We start from the raw sequence: 17,028 nt of genomic DNA, 5'->3' as shown, positions 1-17,028 counted from the left end.
CTAGCTGGAGCACAGTCTACTTCTGGATGCCCATAATCTCGTCTTTGACTGAAAACAAGTTCCAACCCCTTTTTGGGTTGGTTGAAAATAACTGTAGGGAATGTAGGGTTTTATTATTGACAAGAGAAGTAGACCGTTTGAAAGAAAAGTATTGCTTTGCTGCAACAATGTTGTGCTTGCATAAAGTAAGTCCACACATTCTGGGTGGATTTTTATTGTCAAACATTTCATCTTTATGAGGAAGATGTGCGCATCTAGCTTTGAGAAATTATTATTATGAGACAGGGCAGTTTACATAATATGTACTTCTCTCCTCAAGGGAATTGTAAACATCTCAAGGTTTCTCTTTGTCTTTCAGGAATCTGGAAACTGTACTAAGTGTGCCAACTACCAGGATGGCCTGTTCTGTGTTCCTCGGTGTCCACAAGGCGTGCCAGGGGAGGACGACATGCTGGTGTGGAAATACGCAGACGAGATGAAAGTGTGCAAGCTCTGCCACAAAAACTGCACTCAGGGGTAACGACTTCCTGCAGCCCAGATGAGAACTGGCACTGCATTTCTCTGTGTTGCACACATTCGTCTGTCGTAATGTTGATGCAGTAACTTAATCCGATCCAGAAGGGTCAGCTGTGGTGCTGCTGGCACAAATTGTAGAGAAATTGGCTCCTAATATCAAGACATTTTTGCTGAGATTAGTGATGAAATTGACAATTTAGGAGGGGAAGTTAATGAAGCTTATAGTACATTTTCTAGTTTTCCCATTTACTTAACATTTTACACATCATTACATGTATTACTTAAGCTCTTTTTCTAAAGCATATCATAATTGTATAGCTTTCTAGATGCTCGTTGGTTTCCATTTGTTTGCAATGGATCTCAGAGGTCTGCACTGCACCATATAACCGAACAAAACTAACTTTTACAGAACTGAAAGCAGATGTTATGTTCACTGACTATCAACTTTCAGCCATGGTGGTGTGTGGTTAATGGTTGTCTTGGATATTGTTTCAACCAAACCTGTGTTGATTGGCTTATGTAACCATATTGTGCAACCTTTTATCAAGTAAAATATGACGAACATTTCCACAACTTGTGTTTTTACTAGTGTAGTGTTTTATAAATACAAAATTGCACTACATGTAACCCTTAGATGCACGAGTGACTGGACCCTACTAGGGTCGCAAAGGGGCGAAACATTTCCGGTACATTTCCGGAAAGTTTCCATGGGAAGTTAAGCTGGGGATTTTGGAGATATTCGATGCAAAATTAAACAAAAAACATGACATTTCAACAGAAGTAGAACAGAACAAGTTTTAATTATTTGATTGAGCAATTATTTGTTTCATTGAAGAACGAAGACAGGAATGTTGAGTTAAATATTACTCATCCCCCCCAACCCCACTCATTAAAATATGAACAAAAATGCACCCCCCATCCAAAAATCCCCACAAAGTCCCATTCAAAATGTTAAATGAAAAGAGCCCTTCTCCCTCCAAAAAGTTCCATCAAACAAAAGCAAATCTTCCTTCAAGCGATCCTCTGCATTTTGGCTAAACCCTTTCAGTCAACGGGCTCTTCCTGGGCCTCATCAACATCCAACTCTGAGTCTTCCTCTGCAGTGTCACTGTCCAGCCTTGTTGAGGATGGCTCTGTGTCCGGCTCAGAGAGCCTTAGGTTTGCCCGAATGCCAACCAGTTTGTGTGGTCTCAATAGCCATGCAGTAAGCAGTGTGCTATGGCATGGATATTCAAGTGTACTTGAATGGCATCTATTTGTTTTAGTCAAGATTATGCTAAAATATACTTTCCCCAACTGTATTTAAGTTCCCTATGAAGAGCCAACCTTCAATTTAGAAAATTCCCAGTTTATTCCCGTTTATTCCCGTGGAAATTTTGCAACCCTAGACCCTACACTCTTCCATAAGTGGGTCTAAAAGGACCCGTATTAGAATAATGTGTTTTTATGCCATTTTTGTCATTTTGGTTAAGAGAAATCACTTGTATAATATTTAGTATTATATTTTGGTTCACATTAGAAATATCTTATATTACATTTTTCACAATTTATAATTTTAGAATTTTTTTTTACATTTTCAAAAAAACGTTTTTAAACATATTGTCCCAAAGATCTCCACTATTCTGAGACCCTCACAGTATTCTGACAGGTATCAGATCTTGCTGTGTAAAATAATCTTCCTGAGAGGTGTCACTTGTGATGTAGTCTGTGTGGTCTACAGTGAATGTATTCCTGACAGACACAGGTGATAAGAATCAAAGGTTCCCATAGGATGCCATAGAAAATGCATGTGGGTCATTTTTGACCCACTTATGGAAGCTTGGGGTAGTAATACAAAAACTACATTTTCTTAAAATGTACATTTAAAATGTGAATGGCATAATATCCAAACCATGTTTTTTGAGGAATAGCTGGAATATGAAATGATAACATTTTTTAATTACAAAGATACTTCAAGAAAACCACCTCACCCCTAAGGGTTGGAAACTGACCTCAATGGACCCCAGTTATTGATGCATTATTGGTATTTAGTCTTGTAGGAAATTGCAGAGAGCTTGGAGGCAGAAGTCGTCTTTTTTGCACACAATCGATTAAATGTGTTAGGAACAGTGTTGGGTGTAACGCGTTACAAAAGTAAGGGAGTTACAGTAATATATTACTTTTTGCTGTAACGAAGTAATGTACTGTAAGGCATTACTAATGAAATGTGGGTAATATATTACCCGTTACAATGCTCACATTTTAACCCGAAATTAAATGGTGTTTTTTTTTTAAGAATGTACTAACATAGCGAGACATTTCCGACACCAGAGACAAATTGTGCGGGTAGATTAGTAAACCTGGTGTTTACCCTTCAGGCTTCGCATCGGGATCTTCGGGGGTGCATAGGCATGCATTGCACCCCCAGTTAAATGTTATCCACCCTCTATCAAAAAACAGAGCGGAGCGAAAAATACTAACAACAAATTGTGTCAGGTGCGCGTGACCTGCTCCGCTGCGCGTGCATCATTTCCAAAGTGCTTCCACAGCAGTGACACACATCTGTGGATAATTATTTATACGAAAATGGTTAAAGCAATCATCACAAAACGCCAGCGACACTCCATCTACTGCAGACAGTAGCAACAGGTCGGATGGGGACTTCACGTTACCCTCCGTTGTGGACACTAGCTTACTCCCGCCAGACTCGCCTGACTCGCCCCCGGAGCAGCAGTCTTCGTCGCCCGAAACTACTCCGCCCCTCTGCGGCCCGCAGGTGCCAGGATACCACGGCAAAACAGAGCCTGCCCAGGTATATATCTAAACAAGTACCCGCCTGTACAGTGGGGTTAGGCGGTCATTTTGCAGCTCGTGGTATAAAAATAGACAATGGCTTGAATATTAATGTGAAAATAGATTCATATTCTGCCATGCCTGTAGAAATGTTGGGTCAAAAATAATGCATACAATAGCACAGATGCCTTCACCACGAATGGCTACAAAAAGATCTCATATCCCAAGCTTATCAACGAGCTAATGTTGCAGCTGGAATGTTCTCCAGGTCACAAAGTCAACCTCACATGATGATGATGTGATCCAGTTTTCAAGCACAGTAAATATTCTCTTCCCAGAGTATATGATGGGACCAAAGTGATGATGTACATGGTTTTAATAATACTTTTGCTTTTCAATGTTTGCCATTTCAAACCATGAGCTGGTTCAAATAATATTTGCCTTGCTTTACAATATGTTCTCATTTGTTTTATCAGTGCAGCTTTGAAGCTTTTGTGCTTTTGTGCTTTTCCTTGCCATAGTCCACTTTGGACTATATGAGATATTTCAGGATTGCACATTTTAACTCACTTGAAATGTTCTCACTTGCTTGGTTTTAAAACATAACAAATGGCATAATCTGTTCATTGGGTCCATCAATGCTATTTTGCATTGCTGTTGCCGGCCACTATTGCTCATGTAACCCTATTACTGCTGCGCCCCCTGTAACCTCAGAGGCACCCCGAGTCATTTTGTTCTGGAACCGGGCCTGCACACGGCCATATACTAAACACACTACAGAGCCCGTTCCGTGTCCTGTTATTATTCACTTCCTGTCTGCCTTCTTCTGGTGATTTATCTGACGTCCAGCGCTCCGTATTTTAACCTCTTTTCCTTTCTCTTTCTTGATCCTCCTTAGCAACCTTCATTATAGTCCTTGACAGCGGTCTGTACTACTGTATTAACAAAGTGTCACATGTTAAGAATTTACAATCAGAATCGAGTATTCAACTAAGCAGTGTAATACAAGTTGTTAGTAGCCTTAAGGGCCTACACAGTTGTTATGCTATACCACATCGCCCTTCATTGGATGTAGAATGAGCTGCACTAAACTACATTTCAGCATTTCAATTGCCTAGCCATTCTTTTGCGGTTATTTTGGTGAAAGTAACTCAAAAGTAATATAAAAGTAGTGTAACTCATTACATTTCAGAGACCGTAATATTGTAATGTAACTTATTACTTTCAAAAGACAGTAATAAGTCATATGTAATATATTACATTTTGGAAGTAACTTGCCCAACACTAGTTAAGAAAAAGAATTTGGCTGGCAGGTATACAAAAAAATGTGAGGAGACTGATTGCAAAGCCTTTCAAGGATTGTTTTAGCATCATATGTAAACAATGGACTCATAATGACCCGGTGATTCTGCAGTGTGAAATAGAAACGATAGTATCTATTCAAACTTGTTTGCATTGATTTCTTTACAGTTGCAGTGGGCCTGGTCTTCAAGGCTGCCAGAATAAAAGGTGAGTAAATATAGTAACACTGCTGCTGAAGGATAAACTAAGTTAGGCATTCTCATCTCTCCTTCTCTCCTTCTCTCCTTCTCTCCTTCTCTCCTTCTCTCCTTGTTTATTGAATTTGTAAATGTGCTCTGTTTTCCCTGCGTTGTTAAATGAGCTCCCACCTGTCTCTCGGCAGCTCTGGCCTCTCCATGATCGCGGCTGGTGTTGTCGGTGGGCTGCTGGCTGTTCTTATTGCAGGCCTGTCTGTGTTTGTGTTGATGCGCCGACGCCACATCAAGAGGAAGAGAACGACGCGCAGACTTCTGCAAGAGAGAGAGGTGAGATGAGGGGACTGAGTCACCACTCTTGTTCAGGCATCAAGCTGTCGAGAGGAGCAGATTTGATCATTTATAGTCAAACAAGCCTGATTTACGCTGAGACGGTTATTTTTACCCATCGTCTTTTGCTTGTAAGGGCAAGTGCAGGCATCTGTTTCAAATGATATATACAGTATGGGACTTTTCTCAATGTTTACATTTTTTTAAAGATATAATATATCCAATCCTTCTTTTCCAGTTGGTTGAACCCCTAACTCCGAGTGGAGAAGCACCAAACCAGGCTCTGTTGCGAATCCTGAAGGAACCCGAATTCAAGAAGCTCAAAGTGCTGGGCTCAGGAGCCTTTGGTACAGTTTACAAGGTAATCACACGTTTCATGCTGGTTTTTGTCTCCAATCACCTTTTTGTCAAAATTCGGCTCCAGCGTCAAGCTTTATTAGAGCTGGAGCTGAGCAGTTCTGCATGTGCCAAGTTTACATAACCAACACCCGTCACTGTTTTCGCTCATCTACATCTGTGGTCAATTTTTCAATTAAAAGACACATTTCTAACTTGCCAGATCATGCTTGAGTGACTCCACTCAGTGTACATATACTTAGTATTAATCTCATCAGGATATGTGTTTACACCGTGACATTGTGGGGACTAACTTGTCACACAGAGACAAAAGACTGATCTCTACTAAGTTTTCTTTTAGGGTTGATTTAAGGTTCATTTTTGGGTAAATCTGCAGGGGGAACATTGAAATAAACCCAATATTAGTACAAAAAGTGAGTGCGTGAGCTTTTTAATGATTAAGAGCCATTTCAGTTTTAGACCTTGAGGGACATTTTGTAAAGTAAGGACATTCAAATGGCTATTTGAGTGTTAAGATTTGGTTATAGGAAAAAGGTTGGAATAAGGACTAGGCATTTAGTTAAAGATAGTCAGTGTTGGAAGAAGTCAAACTGTTGAATATTACGTATGATTGTATTACTTTATTTAGGTCAACTACATGAAGTGGAGTCAAAAGTATTATAGTACACTCTGAAATGAAAGATGAAAATAGCATAAATAGAAGTACCTTAAAGTAAAGCTCAGTTATTGAGTACATGTGCTTTTCCCACTCCTGGCAGGGTTTGATTTGAGCAATACATGAGCGTCACTGTTTGTGCATTTTACTGTACATTTGCATGTTTGCATGTTTGCACTTGTTGATGATTCAAGTGTAATAAAGCCTGCACAATAACAAAATGTGTCCATACAGGGCCTGTGGGTTCCAGAGGGAGAGGATGTGAAGATCCCTGTGGCCATCAAGGTTTTGAGAGAGGCTACTTCACCAAAGGCAAACAAAGAGATCTTGGACGTAGGTTTACTGATTCATGTGGTACATTTTGTAACTCCACGCTTACTGTAATACTGAGAACCAAAACAGCCATTCATTTAAAAATACATTTCCAAGAATACTACAGTGTGTGCTACCGGTAGGAGAAGAAATGTTAAGTCAAAAAGTCTGTGCACATTATCACAATATAATAAAATATAATGCTCAGAAGTCGGAAGTAGTTGATTAATATGAGAATAATTGCTTCCAGATGTCAAATGAATAGAAGGGCCTCCTGTAATACATAGCACATGCAACTTTAATTTAAATGTAAGACTTCCTATTTTCTTTGTATTAGAGAACGTGTCAAGTTTCTACAAAGTGACCTGTTACTGGCCTGTAAGGAAATGAGATGAATTCATTGGAGGACTGTGGTGGGCGTTGCTTTGTACCCCAAGGTGTTCTGCAAAGGAATGTAGATCTGTAGCCGCACTGAGAGAGCAGCCGGCATTATGATAACTGATGAATGTGCATCTTAAATACTGTGATTTTGCGATCATGTTTCTCAGTCACCGTACATCTGGAAGTTGAATCAGACAAACGCGTCCTCTGAACCTTTTGCCTTGGGGGCAGAGGCGTGTTTTTTTAAATTACAGGGCTCCTAATAATAAAGTGGCTATGTACTGAACAATGTGCATACTGTAAGAGTCCTGTGGATAATGTTTGGGGTACATTTAATGTACTCACGGCAGGAGTTCTCCTTAATAAAGCTACGTTTAAGTGCTGTTCGCATGGTTTGGAGGAAGCCTGTTGATGGTAGCCTGCGAGGATTATCCCCATGGTTCTTTCTTTAATTCGCTTTTCTGTTATGGTGACTGAGAGTTTCCACTTGCAGCTGAGCTACATAAAATATGCTTGGCTGGTTATGACTGCTGCTAAGACACTTATCACCAAACACAATGTCATGTTTCTTATGCCATCGGTTTTTTCATTGAAGATGGAAACGGCTGTGCGAAGTATTTCTGAAACAGACAATTTATTCGTCGCAATTTTAAAATAATATGAATTGTCTCCTTTTTAGATCTAGATAAGGGGGTTATTTTTGTTGTTAGTTTCACCTGACTGCTTCCAATTTATATAATGCATTAAATGAAAAAGATCTAACTGTGCCCCACAGGAGGCTTATGTGATGGCCAGTGTGGAGCACCCCCACGTGTGTCGTCTGCTCGGCATCTGCCTGACCTCCACAGTGCAGCTCGTCACTCAGCTGATGCCGTACGGCTGCCTGCTGGACTATGTCAAAGAGAACAAGGACAATATCGGCTCTCAGTACCTACTCAACTGGTGTGTGCAGATAGCCAAGGTGAGAGAACAGCTTGTAAAGGCATCAACTTACATAGGGGGGGGGGGGGGGGTCTGTCAAAAAGCTACATTGAGCTTTACTTGCAAACACAAAACAGTTTATCACGTCTCTATGTCTACCATATCTGATAAAAACTAAATAAGTGGGTTTTTTTGGAGGGCAAGTTTTGTTTTGGCAACTGGTAGAAAGAAATACTGTTGACTGCTATGATGTATTTGTTTATGATGACAGGTTAATCAAGAGAGCACTTTTATATCTTGGATCACGTCTGATCAAGCAATGTTTACATGCCATATCAGACAGCTTTTGAAAAAGAGAACTGCACTTATGTAACAACTCTATCGTTTGTTTGACTAAAGGGTATGAACTACCTGGAGGAGCGCCGCTTAGTACACCGTGACTTGGCAGCGAGAAATGTTTTGGTGAAGACTCCTCAACATGTCAAGATCACCGACTTTGGTCTGGCCAAACTCCTCAACGCAGACGAGAAAGAGTACCATGCAGATGGGGGAAAGGTCGGTGTCTGTCTGCCATAATAATTTCCAATTTTTTTTAATACATCCACAAAAAGGAGTGTTGTGAAAAATGGTATATTACACATTTGTAGTTTTGCTCTAGATTGTAGCTATTGTAAAAGCTCTGTCACAGAGAAGAGACATGACAACAGAAATGTTCCTTCTCTTATAGATGTTTCTTTGTGAGACTGAAAGCAATATTTTCCACAAAGAAAATATGTAGTGTGTGTTGGCTTGTAAATACAGGGGGACCTACATTATAGACATTCTGTAGCGCCCAATAATGTAATGGTTTCACAATATTATCATACATCCCAAATATTAAAATAATTTTTCTGTATTTTGTGACACATCTATTATGTCCAGATAAAAAGGGGATTTTTGTATGTTAGACTATTGCAATTCACCACCACTAGGTGACAGTGTAGTTACTTGTAGTATGTGTTATAGACAGTGATTGATTTCAGTTCAACAACAATTCCTTCTACTAATGAATTGATGGCATTAATCTTGCCAGCAAAAATAATCTGATGCTGCACCGTGCTGTATTCATAACATAACATTTTTATATTATTATAGCCTTTTTGGAAGGTGGCAGATGAAAAATATAACGTCACTTCGTTTTGTTCTGCAGGTACCAATAAAATGGATGGCTCTTGAATCTATCCAGAACCGAACATACACACACCAGAGTGACGTATGGAGTTATGGTGAGTCTTTACGTGGAGAACACATGCTCTGCCTCTAACCCAGTGAGGCATTAACAATGCTTGTGATGCAGACTGAGCTCGGGTCGTTGTGAAACTTCAGATGTGTAAAACAGCTGTGCTTCTATACTCCTGAGTTTTGGTGACAGTCTCACTGGAGAAATATGTATTCATTGCCAAATAAAGAGCTTAAACAGCAAAGGCAGTATTGAAGCTAGGATGTTGTTTTTGGATCCGTCAACATGTCAAAACAGAAATTGAGAACATCTTGATAGCATCTGTGAGTTTTAGGACGCAGGTAACACACCTACACAGCAGCAGTCTCAAATGGACAATAACAGAACAGAAGGGATTGTTGCCACAACCCACGTTAGTATTTCTTCCAGCACCAGCAGCACAGGTGCCAACACACTGAACAGCTTTCTTGCATTGGTCAGCCTCCAAATCGTCTTTCCCCGAGGGTTTTGATGATGCCTTCCGCTCAATATGGCGAAAGCATCAACAGATCCTGGCAGAAGTGACAAGCTTCCTTTCCTCCTTTCCCCCCTTCCTCAGTTCCTCCAACACAGATATGCATCCTGCTAACTCCCACTCCTGCAAGCAGAGCCAATTTGTCAACATAGTTATTTTGATTCTGTGTGATATTTGGGAAGCTTGCATCCTGTCATTCTCATGTCCTCTCTTTTATACACTGACATATACCAACTGTCCTCCTCTCTGTAGGCGTAACAGTTTGGGAGCTGATGACATTTGGGAGCAAACCGTATGATGGAATTCCAGCCAGTGATATAGCCGGGGTCCTGGAGAAAGGGGAGCGACTGCCTCAACCTCCAATCTGTACCATCGACGTCTACATGATCATGGTGAAATGTAAGTGTAATGGGCTATGTTTAAAACCATTGTTTAATAGTGTATTCACATGATATATACCTTTTTGAATCAGATTCTACCGTTTTATATTATTTCCTTGTCTAATGAGGATATTTGCTGATGCGTGTGTACAGGTTGGATGATTGACGCGGACAGCCGACCACGTTTCCGGGAACTTATAGCTGAGTTTACAAAAATGGCACGGGATCCTTCTCGATATCTGGTCATTCAGGTAGGATTTCACATCGCATCTTTAGTCACAGTTTATTTGTCTTTGGATAAAACCATTGTACACCAAGCTAACTAGCTACATGTTATTTTCTATCCCAGGGCGATGATCGCATGCACCTACCGAGTCCTTCAGACAATAAATTGTACCGCAGCCTGATCAGCGGAGATGGCATGGAGGACGCTGTGGACGCTGACGAGTACTTGGTGCCACAACATGGCTTCTTCAGCAGCCCGAGCACCTCCATCACCCCGCTGCTTCACTCCACAGTAAGCTACTTCCTATTAAAAAGTACCAATCAAAGGTTGTGGAAAAGGTGTGCCTATGTGTATCTATCTCTCAGGCTCAGGTGTCATTAGTTGAACTTTGGCACAGATGTTGGCAATAGCTGAGAAAATTATGCATCCTGGCACAAACAAAACTAAGATGGGATTTATTCAATGCCACTGCTGATATATCTGAAAAATCTTTCAGAGTTGAATCCTTTCTGCTTTGTGGTCGGGTATTTTAAAAGCAAAACGAATAGTATAATGTAGACATTTCTCACTTTATAAAGCCTCTAAAAACCTTACAAATCTAAAGCTGCTGAAACCACTGGTCCAATTCAAATAATGCACTTTCAGGCCAGAAGAGTATTTTTTTTTGTTGGTAAAAGTATTTTAGGCAAACAAACATGTACTGGCCAGAAAAATAGTTATTACGCAAATGGCCTCTGAGTCACTCATGGTGAAGACTGACTACTGCATGTGTATGTGAAAGGTGGGGTAGTTTTACTGAAATGCATACATTGTGAAAATACACAGATTTGAAAATACTAAGCTACAATTAGTTGCATTAAGCTATTATATATGTTACCTGATCCACCACATTTACTTCTACTCATATAATGGTTTTACATATATTTGAGATCCAGAATATTATCACAATATTGTCCTGAGTAAGTTTTCAGTCAATACAGAGTTAACTGTAAAAAAAAGAAAAAAAGTAAATGTAATGATACGCAGATACCTTTACATACACACACATCGAGTCACTCACATTGACCTTTTTTCCTATTGAAACAGTGGAAGAAGAGTAGCTTGCCAGATGCTACGGGGGAATGATTACATTTCTCAGAAAAACAGCAGCAATAATTCTTGATTAAGAAATTGCACCACATGCACCAGCAGTGCACATTTTACCGACATGCAGTCAACTGTTTGACATTTTAATTGTGCTATTTTAGCAGTGTTTTGGGAAATGGGGTTTCTGCATAAATCATTACCCTGAGAGACGGAGTGGAAATAAACTCAGTACATTTTTCAGCTTGTTGGAAGTAATTAGCTTTCACATGAAACAGAACACTGACAGTTAAACTGAATCCAGGTGATCGAACAGCAACAGTCAAACTGATTGACCTTAAGTTGAATTCAAGCAGGTAGTTGAACCCTGCTCCTATTCTGTTTAACTGTGACCAGAGGGACTATTTCTCCACTTCCTGACCCCTACCCACTCATCCTCATCATCTTCCCCTCTCCCACATTTCGTCCCTGCTGCCCTTTGATTGATGAGAACTGAAAAGGAGAACTCTTCTACCTTAGGTTCAGTGAAGGCCATGCGTAGGTCTGGCTCTCACACCTGGGAACATTGCCCGCACTGACAGCCTGGTTAGCCGATACAAACTTTAAAGTGTGATTACCTTTCCAGGCACCTTTTAAAAAATCTGCGTCCAATAAAAGCTCAGCCGAGGCCTGCTTTTGTAATATCACATGGTCCACTGCGGTCAAGTTTTTTTACAGATGGTTGCTCCTTCGACGTGTTTAATTTCCTTTTCTTGTTGAAAGTAATTGCATCGCCACAGCTGTCACTTTGTTCTCTGTATTCGCCCGGTTTCCATGGTTTTAACACCATTCACAGTCCTTTCACTGGAGGATATGACGGACACAACAAAGCTGGTGAGATTGCCTGAATGAATATGAATCGGCTTGGCGGACGTTTATTTAGATCCTCATCAGCGTGTACAGCGATGACAGCTGTGGTTTCTCTGGTACCATAAAAACACATTATTATCACTTTTCAAAGGGAAGTAAACGTCCTGGGAGGCTTTCAAATAAACCACAGTGACCGAAAGTAAATATTTGCTTAATTTAAAATGAGCACTATCTTTGGAGTATGCATTGAGCTGATAATGCCTGTCCATTTAAATGGTAAACCTTTCTTCACGTAAAGTCTACTTTATGGTGCACAGATGCTTATTAAAATGTGTGATGGATGTATTAAAAAAATGTCTTGCTCTGCATTTAAAGTGGTGTCATCATGAGATAGTAATCAATGTCTATGTTCATTTACAGAGCCTCAACAGTAGCATTGGAAGGTGCCACGGCAGAAATGGCATATTGGTAAGACGAAATCAATGATTTTGAACTTAGAGCAAATTGATTTCCTCTTTGTATTATTTCCTTTTTGAGTTTTACAGCCCTAAAAATGTCCTTCATTTGTTGTAGAATGGATTCCCGAGCAGAGATGGCAGCATGGTCCTCCGATATATTCCTGACCCCACAGACAAACTTTTAGATGACGCCTTCCTACCATCTCCAGGCAAGTATCCTCTCACTTCAAAACGCTTCAGTGGCACCACTATTTTATGTATGTAAAGTGAATCTCAGTGAGAAAGTGGGCCATCTAGTGGACAAAGTGCTGTACTTATTGCACCGCAAACTTCTTTAGTATTGGTGGATGCAGTTGAGGGATGAAATTAATAGTGGCAGAATTAAGGCTGTACTCTTGACCACAACAACATATATTATCATCTATGTATTAGCAACAGTACCACCTTATTTATATTTTTCATAATTCCATACAGATTGTTTTTTTTACTTGTTGAGAGCACTAGCACTAGTCGGCAACCTTTTAGTACACACAAGCTTTGCAATTCTCATTGTTCTTTTGATGTCATAAGAATGTACTTCTTAGATAAACATCGCTCATAAATGCAATGCTTTTCGAGAGCACTAAACTTCCTTGAGTGAACCATTAGGGAGACTTTTCAGAACCTATGCTCCTCAAAAATGTAATATAAGTAAAGCAAATATACTGCTCACTGTGATAAGCTGGTTGCCTATAGCATGTTTAAAGTATTTTGTAAACCTGGTGCTCAAATGTTTTTAGTATTGCCCTTCAATTGCAAGAGCCATATTTCTAAGAGATTGTTCAAAATCAATCCAGACAAGAGGCATAGACATCCCTATTTAATAGTTATAGCCCTTGTAATAATGAAGCTTCACAATCACTTGATGCTGCATTTCCCATAACGTGTCTTAATAGGCATTCACTTGTTTTAAAAGTCATGCCCATATATTACATTTATACATTATATAAATGTTTTGACAGTTTCTGTCTGAAAGTTTGGAAATCAATCTGCAAACTTTTTGGTTTGACAATGATCCGCCGTGATTTAATGACTTGCAGTTAATGGTCTGAAACATACCACCATTATGTTCTGATCATTTAATAAATGACCTGCTATTTTCTATATAAGCTGTGTGTACACTTAATGAGAACCTATCAAGTGTGGTTGCTAATGTCACTGACTTTCTTACAGAATACATGAACCAGAACGGAGTCTCTGATGTGATGAATCCCATCTACCAGCACCCGGGTCCTCCTCGCACCATGCTGCCCACCATCTCCTCAGACGACACAGAGTCAGAGTACTTGAACTGCTTTAAAGACGAGGCAACTGGACCCGAGTATCTGAACGAAATCCCGCTCCAAGCCACCCACCCACTCCACTCGAATGGCACGGTCCACAGCGTTCAGAAATACCAGCCACAGAATAGCATGGACAACCCGGATTATCAATACGATTTCACTCCCGCCTTCAAGACCCACGCCAACGGACACATCCCAGCGGCGGAGAACGCAGAGTATCTGGGCCCAGACTGAGGTCTTATTGGATACAGACAATACGTTTCCTGTTCCATTAAGGAAAGGCATTGATGTCTTGGATGGGAAAACATAGCTAAGTGGTACCATCAATTATCATTTATGTTAAGTGACACTTGGCTGAGCTTTCCGTGTTGTTTGCATGCAGCCACACAAAGCCCCTCTCGTTCCAACGAGTTGTTCTTACTACAAATGACTTTTTCTTGATGAAAATGGCACTCGTACAGGACTCAGTTAACCTGACGGTACGTCCACACAGCAGCTTCAGAAGAAACTTCCATCGCTTCCAACGCTTCTCTGCCCATTGACTTTGAATGGGGATAACGTCACTTTGCCTCGCTTTTCGCCAAACTGCATTGTGGGGGAGCGAAGCGAAGATTTCCAGGATGTCCAGGATTTCCAGGATTCCAAAGTTGAGCACTGTTCAACTTTTGAAGCTGAGCTGGAAGCGCCAGCCAATCAAACACGTTTATGCAAATCTGACAGTAGAAGCGCTAGCCAATCAAACCGCGTGTAAGCAGGGAGAACCAGACCGCAGTTCATTATCTCATATTCCAAACGAGAAATTACGGTAGCAAATCACCCGGTTCTTTACGACCAGAACTATTAACGGGATACAAACCGGAGGAACCAGGCATGGAGGGAGGTGGCAGAGACAGTGGGTGAAACTGGAAGGTTTTCGCCTGTTTGGGGAGTTTATATATATATATATATTGCTCGCATAAAATCCCCGGGGTTTTTTGCCTTGTATGTCGGGGGCGGGAGATTCATGTGATTGGTTGTTGGTCGCATTGCTCGCAAAAAATCCCCAAGCTGTCAGACACGCCCAGCTCCAAGATTTTCAAGATTTTTGAAAAGCTGCTGTGTGGACGTACCGTCAGTTGCTGGAAGAAAAGCGCTTCGTTCATCTGTTGTAACCCCTGTCAGAAAGTAAAAATCGCGTTTGAATGTTATGCACCAAATGCTGCAAGTGATCCTAATGTGTCAGTGGGGCAGAAGCTCTACTGCAAACAGCAGCAACTGGCAGCAACTGGCAGCTCAACCCCAACAAAAACCTAAGGTACATGTGTTGCAGAAACATTGGTTATATACGCAAGGGACACAGTGGTGCGCTCACTTGACACTGAAGTGAAGGCTTAGAGCGTTTCTCTGGGGCGACGGTAAAACGATTAAAGGGTTTTAAGAGTAAAATGCTGGCTGGACTGTTGGGGACCTCGGAGGCCTGACGACATCCTGAGGGATGAGTCAACGAGGAAACAAAATGTTGCAATGTACAGAATGTATATTCAGTTTAAATGGGAAACTGGTGAAAAGTTTAAATATGTTACTTTTATGGTCTAAGACAGTTCTGTATGAACTTAAAATGGGTTGCTTCCTCATTTAGATGGAAACAAAAGAGTGTGTGATATCACGCAAACTATAAAAATAATGTAACGGTAAATAGCAATTGCTATTGTTGTATTTACACATCTGTGTGTACAGTAGCTGTTGGAAACTAGCAGGACCTCTGTGGCATGGGCCATATTTATGTGAACCCAAAAAATGATAATCTGAGCTTTTTATCAGTATCGCACTTTAGTGTGTGTGCTTGTAAAATGTTTTACTTGGGAAGCTACAGTAAAAAGTAAAGGGAATAAAACCACCTCTGTTCAAATGCATATCAATAGTTGTACTTTGTGTATGTTATATTTGTCCACTTGTTTGAAAAATGCTGTTAGAACTGTCTTAGGTCATGTCAGTAATGTGTTTACATTTTAGATTAGAAGTGTTTCCCTGTAAACGTGAGTTGTTTTACAGACTATGAATAGTTTCATGTCTGGTCAGAAACAAATATTTGTTCTGATGTATCTATTTTATTACCTGGAGACTTGTCTTTGTTTGAATTTCTTTTTTTAACAAAAGTGTATACAGTTGTTTCACGCCAGGTGTTGACACCATATCTATGAATTTGCTTTTAAGTCTTGTAGTCTTGCAAGAGCATTACATGTGCAAATATTCTTCCTAGTTTTAAAGGAAAATATGATTGTAGCAACATGAAAGCCTACTTTTGCAGATTTTACACAGGTACATGTACAGAAAACAGAGATTATACTGTAATATACCCCAAAATAGTCACCTATAATTTATACACAGGGTTGTCACATCATACGTGAATATGCACTTATTCCTGAATTGTGATCATATCATTCAAAGGTGAACATGAATAAATCTTTTTTCTATGGAAATACCATTTGTCTGTTTTCTTTTCCCATAGCTTTAAAAAGTATAGGGCGTGACACAGGAAGAAGGACTGGTGATCCCAGTGATTCACTTATCTACTCAGTCTTTTTCTAGTAGCAATTTGATGAAACACTCTTAGCAGATGATAAGCATCTTTTTCCAATAAACAGATTGAAGGTGGTGTTTGCATTGATGTTGTTTATTCTCCTAAAAGATGGTAATGCCTGCAGTGTTTAAGACTTAAGAAACTACAATAAATTAAAAATGTTGACCTGAGTGGGAATTAGTAGATGAATCACTTTGATTCATTTATTATAATGAGTTAAGAGCTCAGGATTTCTAAAAAATGTTTTAACTGTAGAGTCAAAGATGATCAAATCAAGTACGGGGTTAGAAATTGGCGCTTTAAGTTTATATTTTAGTTTTGCAAGTTTTAGAGATGTTTGAGTTGGTTTCAAATCCTAAGTATTTCTTAACAACATCTATTGTGTTTGATTAAATAAGCACACATCAAAGTGAGGGGGGAAATGATTCATAGTTAATCATTAATTAGCCTTATTGAATCCAACAAAAATAAATGTCTAAATGTTTTAAATGCAATTGACCTGCTTCATCAGGACTGATGGCTGTGCTTTGATCAAATTTGACAATTTCCACCACACTTTATGCAGACAAACAGAACAAGGAAGGTGTGTTCACAGTAAAAAGAGCGCATATCAAACTTGTTGTTTTATGTATTTTTTCATATTAAGATTTGGATATAATGTTTTTTTTTGTATTATT

At 39.9% G+C, this 17,028-nt stretch overlaps 1 protein-coding gene across 1 annotated transcript in view; it reads left to right on the top strand.

Annotated features, from left to right (window-relative positions):
- Window positions 1–16,255, top strand: part of egfra (epidermal growth factor receptor a (erythroblastic leukemia viral (v-erb-b) oncogene homolog, avian)) — a 47,348-nt gene extending 31,093 nt beyond the window's left edge. The window contains exons 15-28 of the mRNA XM_034104349.2: window positions 359–516; window positions 4,759–4,797; window positions 4,973–5,114; window positions 5,353–5,475; window positions 6,361–6,459; window positions 7,595–7,780; window positions 8,140–8,295; window positions 8,930–9,005; window positions 9,726–9,872; window positions 10,007–10,104; window positions 10,203–10,370; window positions 12,432–12,479; window positions 12,585–12,678; window positions 13,682–16,255. Coding sequence (XP_033960240.1) covers window positions 359–516; window positions 4,759–4,797; window positions 4,973–5,114; window positions 5,353–5,475; window positions 6,361–6,459; window positions 7,595–7,780; window positions 8,140–8,295; window positions 8,930–9,005; window positions 9,726–9,872; window positions 10,007–10,104; window positions 10,203–10,370; window positions 12,432–12,479; window positions 12,585–12,678; window positions 13,682–14,025 — 1,878 coding nt within the window. The 3' untranslated portion in view covers window positions 14,026–16,255. The remainder of the gene's footprint in view (window positions 1–358; window positions 517–4,758; window positions 4,798–4,972; window positions 5,115–5,352; window positions 5,476–6,360; window positions 6,460–7,594; window positions 7,781–8,139; window positions 8,296–8,929; window positions 9,006–9,725; window positions 9,873–10,006; window positions 10,105–10,202; window positions 10,371–12,431; window positions 12,480–12,584; window positions 12,679–13,681) is intronic.
- The last annotated feature ends 773 nt before the right edge of the window (window positions 16,256–17,028 follow it).

Source organism: Pseudochaenichthys georgianus, chromosome 17 (assembly GCF_902827115.2).
Source record: "Pseudochaenichthys georgianus chromosome 17, fPseGeo1.2, whole genome shotgun sequence".
NCBI classification, from domain to species: domain Eukaryota; kingdom Metazoa; phylum Chordata; class Actinopteri; order Perciformes; family Channichthyidae; genus Pseudochaenichthys; species Pseudochaenichthys georgianus.
This window is presented reverse-complemented; position numbering and strand designations above follow the sequence as displayed.